Genomic DNA, 11,667 nt, shown 5'->3' with positions numbered 1-11,667 from the left:
TGTGAAGTCTTCTTAAACAAAGACAAAAACAACAAAACAGTCACAACAAAGAAATGTCTACGAATCAATCATCCTTAAAGCTCCAGATGTGACCCATCAAGAATTTCATAAATTACTTGTGTTGTTTGTAAAGGGATGATTACCTTAACCGATGTTAAAAAGCGAGAATTCTGGAATGCAAACTGGAGCTTTTTCTATCATTGGATTTGAAGTGTAAATAAACTACAAAGGAAAGCGGGATGGTGCATTGAATTGTGCTCGTTCTGCCCCAAAATGTAACACACTGTGTATTGGGTGTGGATGTGAACTCCTTCTCTGTGTTTACAAAGAAGGAAAGCAATTACTTTGATTCAGGGAAGTAAGAGCTAGAAAGGGGGCATGCATGCATACCACACCTAACCTTCCTCCTTCACTCTTCTTGGCATCATTATTCACGGTGGAGCAATGTGAAATCGAAGTAGCCCTGAAGTCTGCTAAGCCATGAAGCATGACTCTCAAATGCACATTTTGCAAGAGGATGCTCTTTTTTGAAAAGAAATGATGAATATTTTTTTTTACAATAATAGAGAATTTGCTATCTGAAAGATAAATGGAGTAGAACTACTTAGGCAAGAGAGAAACCGGATTGCTTACCGAGAGGATGGAGAGAAATCAACAATACGAGTCTAGAAAGTTACATGATGACATTGCAGATAGATAAGTATAGACGTCGTCATCATCATCATCAAATCGCCACACCGTCATTATGATTCACAGCTAGAAATAGCAGGCACTTACCAGCCTGGTTGGTGGTGATGTCTATGGAGACATGCTGCGCTGGGTATGGGCTCTTATTGCTGACGCCATTGACCGCCTGGATCTCGAAGGTGTAGAGGGTGTGTGCCCAGAGGTTGCTGATGAACACCCTGGTGTCCGTCAGTCCCAGCTGTCGAGGAACAAAATCCACGTTGTCGTCGCAGTGGGAGCAGGAGCGCCGGTCAGCCCGGCACTTCTTGCACACTATGTTGTAGACAACATCGTCGCGGCCGCCCGTCTCCCTGGGAGAGTGCCATTCCAGGATTACTGAGGTTTCATTCACTATGGAGATCACATTTCTTGGACTGGATGGAACACCTGTGGGCGTACAGGGCAATGCTGTAAGGCAAATGCGTCTAGGGTCTTTCAAGCTGCATTCATTTTATATCAGAATTGTTTTTATCATAAGTAAAACTGTCATCATCCTTAGAGAAAAAATAATGTAGTTCTTGTCAAGATAAAATAAAACAGTTTCATACATTTGGCCTCTCTTAATTTAGTCGGCTTACAGCACTGTAATAAATAAGTGCTGTTGTCTAACAGCAACTTGTCTTTCTCTTATTTTTCTCCATCTTCAGCACAATTGGAATGCTAGTTTATTCCATTCACACCCAGAGAGATCATGCAGCGAAACGTTTGTGTCTATCAAACATTGGTTATTTAGCAAAATGCAGTGTTGCATGGAGTATTCTTATCCAAGTGGCTCTGGAGATTCACGCTCCCATTCATTCCACTCATAGCCCGCAGCTGGAGCAAAACCTAAAAAACAATGATATTCAGAAAGAAATCAAGAAATAATACAACTCTTGTTTTGCTTGAGTGGTGGATTAATATTAGGGTACAGAAAAGTGGCGTGTTCAGCCCCCTACAATTGAAGCACAATTCCTTAAGAGTTCAAATCTGTTAAAATGACAGCGTAGAATTCTGTCCCTCCGGCTGCTCAGAGGCAGCTCTTTCTTCTCAGATACCAGACAAAGAAGAAGCTTGCCAAAGCCCTCGGTCGGCGCTGCTTAGGTTGAGTGAGGCAGCCCTGCCGAGTTAATCTGGTACCAATTTATCCTCCACCTTTATCATTAAAAGAGAAGTTAAACTGACCCATTTCCTGATCCATGAATACTGTGAAACTCAAAATCCACTCAATTCAAGAGACACTTTGAGGAATTACTCAGCTCTCTAACATACTGTACTTCTCATCCTCTTGTTGTTTATTTTAACCCATGCCAATATATGACAAAAAAAAGGATTACATATAGATTTTTAAGCATATTGCAATGGAGTGCTGCAGTTTTACATTTCTGTGGGAGTAGGACAGATAGTTACCTCAGTCAACACAGACACAATTAATCACTGCTGCTGCAAACCCTAGTGGGATAGACCTGATGAGTTGGGACAAAGCGATAGAACACACAAGGGTGATGGAACGGCACTGTTACTGCTGCAACCTCGTCTCTGTGCCTTCAAAACAAAAAGGTCAGTGACAGGAAGGGCGTGACCTTCAGAGTTTGGTTATTATGGTCTGGTTGAGAGGACAGCTAGTGCTCCAGATATAGGGTCAAAAGGCACATAATTTGGTCTTTGGATGGTACTAGATGCAGCGTATGTGTGGACGGAAAATATGGCGAAAAAGGGGAGTGAGGGAGTTGGAAGCACTTTAGCTGTATCCCCTGGGAACTGCACAATAAGCACTTCATATGTTACTCACGCAGCATGTATCCTCTGTATCATCCATCACATGCATGCAGTTGCCCCAAAACTTGCATTGCTGGAAAAAAAAAAAAAAAATGCACATCTGCTCATGTGGAAAATGCACACACATACCTGAACTATCTGTTTCATCGTATTCATGTCAGCACCGTCTCTATCAATGTATCAATATGACTCTTCGAGAAGAAATTACTGGCAGGCTGAGGTGTGAAGAAGATGTCTCACTCCTTCATCCCGATTACAACCACACTCCACATATGCAGGGGCGGCACAAGAAATCAGATGTGACTGCCACTTAGCCAGTGATTTGCACACGATTATTGCAGCCTTCGGCTATTTTAATTTGCGTTGGTGTTTAATTTGTTGAGAACTTTACTTACAGGTGTTTAAGCTTGCATTCATTTAGCTATGCCAGTCAAATTTGCTTGTGCTTACAGGCGCAATAAATCATTTCTCCAAAGCATCCCCTGACACGTGCTGAATCCCACCACACTAAAAGCTCTGTTTTAATCCCAACAATGAGTGCCAGGTCGTTTGCACGAGAACAGGGAGGAGGTATCAATGTACATGTACTTTTCTACAATATGGGCAACTGCATTACACACAAAAGAGGAGAGGAATGTGAATAGGACAGGTGCAGCCTGTCACTTAAATTGTTTTATATTATTTAGACAGATCTGGCAATCACAGTGGCACATTGTGATTGACCTTGTATTGGTGAGATCACGACATCTCGCGATATTACAAACCATCTGGCGTGTAATATGATACTGTCTAACTAAATCCATACGAGGGCAAACTGAAAATGGTCATTGTTGCCAAAAACTGAGTCAAGGAATTGCCTTTGTAAGCTGTTTACATGGCTGCATAAACTGACAATTGCCCATAACAATTGTGTTTGTAATTGTATTCTAACATGTCGTGTTTCCTGAATCCCCCCCAACATATAATTTTGCTCACATTATTTCATAATTAAAAATGCATTATACAAATTTAAGTCTGATTATCTCAAGCATACATTTGATTATTAACTGCCAGCGGGCTGATTAGAGAAAACTAAGTTAAGTACGAAACAGCTGAAGTTTTACAAAAATATCAACATCTGGACTTCTCTTTGGTTGCATGCGATGCCTTTCTTGTTATCTTGTATACTATATCTGCTACTTTGTGGACAAAGGTCATATCAAGAGACTGTCCTCTTTTAAAAATTGTCTCTCTAGGTATTTTGTGCCAGCAGCTCATTGCATCTATGTTTTAAAGGAAAGAGATCATATAAATAATAACAATCAGAGCGGTAACAAAGTTCAGATGACATTTATATAATGTGAGCTTTTTCTTATTATGAGGAGGTGGGTTGTGTGGATAGTACGATACAACAGTTTCCAGTTATCAACCGTGACTCGGGATGTTTACTGCTGTCATGACAATGGAGATTGCATTACTTTATGTAAGAAGTAACTTTAATGCACATTGTGATTCAAATAATTGTTTTTACCCAAACCACTATATTTCCCTAACCAAGTGTTTTTTGTGCCTGATTCTTACCAGGAGTGCACATTTTGGAAAAACTCCTGTGGGGTGTATTGGAGGGTAGTAACAAACGACTGCTGTGGTTGTATAGGTCTGGGGACATGTTGTATTTCAAAATAGACAGAAAACTTTGGCAACAGATGTGCATTATCTCCAGAGTTATTAGTATTCTACCCTGCCACCCATCTCATGTCGTCTACACAATCACAGACTGATACACATAGCTGTCCTGGTACTGAGAGATCGCTTTAAGGTGCCACCTGGGCTGTAAAAGATCACAGCCCAATTTTCTCCCTTGGCTGCTAATATAAAGAGTGTCCCATTGGCCGAAATAAAAATGTCTACATATTGTTTACTCATCCCACCCTCGAATGGTCTGGGGCCAGTGCTTCTCTTCTTTCACACTGTTTGTTTGTATGATGTGAAACGGGCCTTGAGGGACCAACAGAAGGTCCCTGTGTGGAGATACGGATCACAGCCAGAGGAGCTGGGAGAGAGAAAGACGGGTTGTGTGGGTTGGTGAGACATGAAATAAAACATGTTATAAGGACTAATGCTGTCTTTTTGAGAGACTGAAGGACTCATAGATAGACTGTGCGGGTTTGTGTTTTAGTGTGTATGTGTGCGCGCAGTGCAGCCCGGGAGATGTGGGTGCGTTCACAACAACTCATTTGAGGAGACAAAATTGCAATACCCTGCAGCTTTTCTTTAGCTGAGTAAAGGATAATCTAGACTACCATTTTACTTTTTACAATAACTCTGAATGTTTCATGGCCATGACTCTGCGTGTATTAAGCTTTAGATGTGGTATAATTTTTGAACATGTGTCCATTCATGTGCAGGATAGTGTGGAGTATTATGTCTCCTAAACAAGTAGATGGATTAGAGAAGACCAGACAATTACCTTGATTTAGCTAAATTTAATATTGCATTACTGAGAGAGGAAATTGGCCTGCTGATGGCAGAGCTGTGGGAAACACCCTCAACTGACTCTATAGGCGAAGTAAGAAAAAAAATGTAGGAGAAAGGAGCTGAATATTGATGCACTTTGATGGCGCACTCTCTTTTCTCTTTGAAAAAGTAAATGGAGAGACGAGAGGCAGTGAATAGAAGAGCAAAGAAAAAAAAAAACTAAATGGGATGATGAGGGGAATGGAAAAACAGATAATCTCATCCCCTTTGGTCAGGAATTTTGATGAGTTGTGTTTGTGTTACAAGGCATAGACATAGTTTGACAGGGTACAAGGAGGCTTTCAGGGGACAGGCCACAGATATGAGTAGTGAGTGAGAGCCACATGATTCAGAGCCAATGTGGTGCAGATCAGGAATGTAGACATTCATCAGAACCATGCTATTTTTCCTCTCATTCCCTGTATTTATGTTGATTCGATAACATTTCAAACATTTTCCTCATGAACTGGTTTGCAGCTGGCAATGGGAGTTTCCAAGATAGAAAAATGCATACACACCATTATATTTATTAATTCATTTATTTACATAAAGTTGTACTATGCCTCGCTGAGACTTTCATATCATGTGTTACCGTGGGCTATGTGTCGAACCTCCCTGGACAGCTTTTATATTTTCAGTTCAGACTACACGTTCAAATGTACATGTTCAAATCGTGGGATTTTTTTTTTTTTTTTTTTAAATCTTTTCCATTAGTCCTTTTTTTCCCCATCAGCCCCTTCCCTTATCCACTATTCCTCACACCAGGATGCTCTATCATTGCTTCCCTTTTCTCCCCTATGGACCAATAAGCACTGGTTTCACCGCTTGACTCCCCTCAGTTACCACTCAGCTTGTCATTCTCCTCCTCTCCGTCACACCTTGAGAGAAACCCACCGGCCCAGCATGTTGGAGCTGGCTGACCTCCCCCTGCTAAACCATTCTCATAGGTACACATACATTTTTTTTTTACACATGCACACCCATGAGGAAGTGGATGTACGTCAGGAGGGACCAGCAGGCGGATGGAGTGAAATGCAAACCACTGTCCCAAAAGTCCCCACTAGGCTGCTTAGACAGCAGCTGGGAGGAGTGGGCTTGACACTGCAAGACGGAAGACTTGTGGTGTTCCTGCCCTCAGGCATAGAAAGGAGTCAGCATAAGACAGAATATTGGGATAAAGAAGGGGCGGGAGGTGGTGGGGTAGTCTGAAGTGCATGCCAGGCTTGGCATATTCATATCCCTGAAGGAAAAGGGTGGATGAGTAAAGCGTGAGCCCCCCTGCTGACAGAGCCAGGCACTGGACAATCCATCAGCAAGCTAATCAGACTGATCTGGAGCATACAATGACCTGGGCCTCTGACGATGGCAAGACGCGCTTAAGCTACTGCGTCTACGATACAGACTGGCCTGATTTAAGCTACTCTAGCAGTGCTCTTATCAGGACCCCCAGTATTATAGAGATTCTTACGAGGATGATCTCACTGCCCCCCCCCTTGCTGAGATCTAGGGCACCCGGAGCAGCAAGCTAGACTGCTACTGTATATTTCAGCCTTCAGAGAAAGCTTTGAATGTGCTGTTGCTAAAGAAGTCTGTTAACACAAATTAAAGAGCAACTGAAGTTGGTTTAAGATGATGATGATGCTAAAAGAGACAGTTAAAAACAAAATTATCAGTAAGGCATTTAAAATGCATGCATGGGAAATAAAATCAAGTCTCACAGACTTGAGTTACAGTCTGTTGTGGTGAATGTTATACCTCAGATTGGACTGTGTAATTGTGATTTAATGGTAGGAAATTGTTCATTTTCTAACTCTTGAATACGTTTATAACTGGATACAAGGATGTGCTATCAAAAAAAAACATAAAATAGTCTAGCCCAAGCATTCAGGTACAGAGAGGATTTTAGTTGAGCATAAAACGAAGGAAGGGTGTGGAACGGACCAAAGAATAAGTGAATTGACAGAGAAGATAAGACTAGAAAGATTGAAAATGGAAAAAAGCAGCAGGCTGCATTTGGAAATGGAACATAGACTAGAGGGATCTGTTCAAAATAATCAGTGGGGAGCTGTTGTGGAGATTGCTTGGGGAAAATGCAAGGCCTCTAGATAGAGGCAGATTCTATAGCTGATGGAACATTCCCTAATTCACCAGAGAGCTAAGCAGCGTGCCATGGGAGGGCAGAGAAAACGCAAGGTGAAAGAGGGGTGTCATCCACTGAGAACAAGGAAAGCCTAAAGGTGTGGATGGCTACACTTGGGAAGCATTCAAAGACAGACAGCCACGGTGCACTGGGGTTCCTCTGCAGCTTTAAGGCACTCATTCAAAGTTCTAAAAAGAGGTGCAATATATACTTGATTTAGCTGTGAAGGCTAACTAACAGATAAGGAAAGTGGTCCTGAGCCCCTTCCTGTGGCCAATTAACCAGGTCCATGTGAATACATCAGGACTAAATTAATATATAACCCCACCAATAAGGCCTCCAGGCCAGCTGTTTGAGGAGAACAAACCATTAAGACCCTCCCCAGTGGCAGTGAAGGAAAAGAGGTAAACAAACTTTTTGGGGTCTAACGGCGCTCTCCTTCTCTGTAACTGTGCATCAGCAGGGACGACAGGAAGGCTTAGCATATTGCTTTTACATCATATTAAGATAACTATGATGCTGTGAGAGGCCTTATTGGATCTCCAGCGGATAACGGCAGGACAGTGTCGAAGCTTCACAGCATCTGCCTGAGTAATTAGGACTTCAGGGGATGATTCCAGACAGAAAGAAAGAACAACAGCAGAAAATAGATAGAGGAAGATAGGCAGAGAACAAGATAACTGAGGGGAAACAGAGAAAAAGCTCATTGGCACAGTGATGGAGACGTCAGTGTTGAAACCCTGCTATGTGATTATTATGAGCAGACTGTGAAGACAACTAGGGCTTTGGATACATGCTTATTTAAATTCCGCTACATGTGCTGCTTTGATGACAATGAGAAAAAGAAAGAGGAGTGAGGAAATATAATGGTGTACGTGCATGAGGAGTATATTCAATATTAATGTCACGTATACATTTACACTATAATGGGTAATGCATACATGGATATGCCTATTACAGGTCCATGTCCTCCAAAAATGGTATTATGTGACAGGGTGTTTGCAATGTCATTTACAGTAGACTTACTGGTGCAGGGTTCATCTGGCTGATCGGCATCCCCACGGTAGTAGCCATTGCGGCAAACACAGATGGTGGCAGCCTCAGCTGTGGAGCGGCTGTTAGGAGGGCACTGTAGACAAAGACCTGGACCTTGGGTTGACTTGAAGGTACCCGGTGGGCATGCTGTAACAAGAGAAAAACGCAGTCAGAACAGGAATGAAAAGAAAAATACACGAGCCAAGCAACAGACATGAGCTGAGCATCTGGGTGTATCTGCTAGAATGGAGAGGAAAGAATCCAACCTGAAACAAACTAGTTTTGGGTAGTTTTATGTCAAACACATAACCAACCTAACAACAAACATTGTAATTTTTGCACATTGTTCTCATATGGATCAAACAAATGAGACATTGTATGTTAATGAGTGAGTTTTAGAAGTTAGGAGCTACTTTTATAAGTTTTGGACATAGCCAGGCTGTTTACCTCTGTTTCCATTCTTTATGTTGAGATAGACTAAACAGGTCCTGGACGTGCATATTTGAGAGCGGGAGGACATGCTCCAATGAAAGTCAAGTTTTTAATCTTGTTGACATGTCAATGTGGTGTTGTATTACACGTAAGACATATTACGAGTGAAATCAGCAGTCAATGCCACGGTTTGGCATTTTTACTTTTTTTTTTACTGGAACTACAGTGTATCACTGACGTTCTCAAAAACACAGACTTAGACCACCAGCGTTTCATACGTTACATGCCTAAGTAACCTTCTCATCTAAATCTTGGCAAGAAAGAGAAAGACAATGTTTTCCAAAATGTCAGTCTCTTGCTTTAATACTGAGTCGACACTAATGTAAGTTATTTTCTTTTTGCTTAAGCAGCAACAGCATCAATACTTTTAGTGTATTAGTATTCATAGTTTGTGGAGGTTGTCATGATGTTTCAAAGTCCTAAATTCTAAAGGCCATGGTGGAGGACAAAGATTATTGTGGCTGATATCACTGCACCTAAGTGCAGGCAATAACCGGATCCATTTACCCTCATATCCCAAAAGAATACAAAGCTGAAGAGTTTCTGCACCGTGTGGAAGGATTTATTGACTATAATAACTATGATAAATGTATAATATTTTAGCAGGCTTACTGATGGAGGAGGAAGATGTGTTGTGGCTGCACTCCAAAGGGGGGAGGGGTTATACATTTATAGGGAAAAGATTCCACAGGCTAGACTGTTCACTTGTACTTGTGTAAAAATAAAAGTTTTATTCCTTTTCAATAACAATCGAGCGGTATGTATAAATAAAAAAATGCTGACGAAATTATTATATGATAGAAAGTATATCATTTAAAAATGTTTCAGTCATCTGCAGGGAAGGGCAGTTTATCAAAATGAGGAGCCATTGGTTAAGTTTTCAGATATTAAAAGCAATGGAAACTGTTGGAATTGTTACTGAATTAGCACAAAAAGGCCCTATCTGACTAAGAGCCTTTTATTCCAGCATGAAGTGCTCAGTAAATGGAGAGTTATTTGAAGTAACAATGACAAGGAGTTGGTCCCATTCCCTCTCACTGCCCGGTCAAACAGTGATCATGTAACACTCCATGTGAGAAAAACCTTTAGACCTTTGTATCATCAGGTTTTAAAGGTTTAATTAAAACAGTTATGCTTCATTAAAAAATGCACTGAGGTTGAGTTTGGACGCTAGAGTCTAGTTTACTGCGCTGTTACAAAGGCAGCTACCTGTTTTTATGACTCTTCATTCATACCGTTCAGTCAGCCTCTCTGATGGGCTGTTACTGATAGATAGAGATAAAGAAAGAATGAGAAAGAAATCAGGTGGAGGATAGTGAGGAGCTGTACACACACACACACACACACACACACACACACACACACACACACACACACACACACACACACACACACACACACACACACACACACACACACACACACACACACACACACACGATTCAAGCTAGTCGCCCAGCCAGCGGCTGGTCTTCCATCTCCTCTGGTGTGGCTGACAGACACATCAGAGGCTAACTGACTGACCTCATGTCTAGTCACACAACACTGTCCACACACGGCCAGACCACCACATACAAACATACATACATGACCAGACCACAATAACCACAAATTACTTATAAGAGTGCATGCTGTTATGCTATGGAGGCTCCAGAGCCGTCTTCAAACCACAGATGCAAGGTTGTAAGAGAACTTGAAATACATGGATTTCATCTGTAACAAGACCAAGCTCCTTTTAATACAAGAACATTGAGGCTCTTAAAAGCTTCCCCCTGGCCATATGGGGAGGCACAAACCAGCTGCAGAGCCACTTTATAAAGCAATAACTTCCAAAGATATCAGAGATTACAAGATGATAAAACACGGATCAAAAATTCATTTTTAGCAGGAGAGGGGAAGAGACGTTATGTGTCATCATCTTTGCTGTATAAAATTCAAACATCAGCGGGAGCGGACAACCACATGCATGCAGATGGCCATCTCTCCAAGAAGAGGGGAAGCTTCAAATATACTGCCTGGCTCTCATGAAAAGGGATCACAATAGGTTGTTTTGTGTGCGTTTAATGGGGTGTGAGCTGAATATGTGCATTGGGTTATGTCCTCGGGTTGTGTGTTTACAGTCAGACAGTACAAGCCTGGACGCTCATAAATGGGCAAAAATGAGGAGGGAAGCAAAGGAGGCTGTGCTGATTCAGCTGTCTGAGATAGCAGTGCTGCAACTGTGCCTCAAAGCAAACTTTTGAGCAAAACACACTCATACTTGTGTACACACACTCGGATAAACATGCACAGTCTATAACCCTGACAAACACTCCTACATTTAGCATCAATGCTACCTTCACCTCAAGAATACATTTACTGAGCTGCTCTACACAGCGACACATGTAATCGCTGCCGACCCCATTAAATGAGACGGCGCACCCACATTTTCCGCCACTTGACTTGAATGTGTTCTACAGAACCTGAAATAATTTAATGCCTCGTCTTGGAAAACTGAAGATGATGCGATAAGCATTACAGGAAGGGAGATAAGTGACAGCCGGGCAAAAACAAAATCGGGAGCCACACACGCACGTAACATGCAAACACTTTAGACACAGCATAAGATTAATGTCTGTCTAGATTAGAACTCCTACCTTGGAGCTGAGGCTCTTTCTCTAATTGACACATAATATGTGCATGAATCTTAGCATTAAACTCATTAATTAACTGCTCACTGATCTGCTTCTTAGAGTGAGAGGGAGGGAAAATCAAACATGGGCAAAGTGAGATAGAATGAGTGAGAAAGCAATGTGAATAATGTTAGCAAACCCTCAAAGGTCTCGTTCTAAGGGCAGGCATGCGGTGGGCTGAGTATCGTTATGCTTCATTGAATTTGGAACTAAGCCCAAAGTCTTCTCTCCTGATTTGTGAATATTTATATTGGAGGAGGCCAGAAGTTCCTGTGCTGCAGAAAGAAAGAAAAAAAACACATACACCCATCACTCATCAAATGTGTTGGTTTTCAGGGACAGGAGGGG

At 41.8% G+C, this 11,667-nt stretch overlaps 1 protein-coding gene across 1 annotated transcript in view; it reads right to left on the bottom strand.

Annotated features, from left to right (window-relative positions):
• Positions 1 to 777: 777 nt before the first annotated feature.
• Positions 778 to 11,667, bottom strand: part of LOC138635896 (ephrin type-B receptor 1-like) — a gene marked incomplete at its 3' end in the record, with an annotated part of 97,942 nt that continues 87,052 nt past the window's right edge. The window contains exons 4-5 of the mRNA XM_069723604.1: positions 8,147 to 8,302; positions 778 to 1,113 (exon numbers count right to left, since the gene is read on the bottom strand). Coding sequence (XP_069579705.1) covers positions 778 to 1,113; positions 8,147 to 8,302 — 492 coding nt within the window. The remainder of the gene's footprint in view (positions 1,114 to 8,146; positions 8,303 to 11,667) is intronic.

This window comes from Brachyistius frenatus, unplaced genomic scaffold, assembly GCF_029030835.1.
Source record: "Brachyistius frenatus isolate BFR_SWC_R1_liver_20210118 unplaced genomic scaffold, ASM2903083v1 Contig_337, whole genome shotgun sequence".
Taxonomy (NCBI): Eukaryota; Metazoa; Chordata; class Actinopteri; family Embiotocidae; genus Brachyistius; species Brachyistius frenatus.
This window is presented reverse-complemented; position numbering and strand designations above follow the sequence as displayed.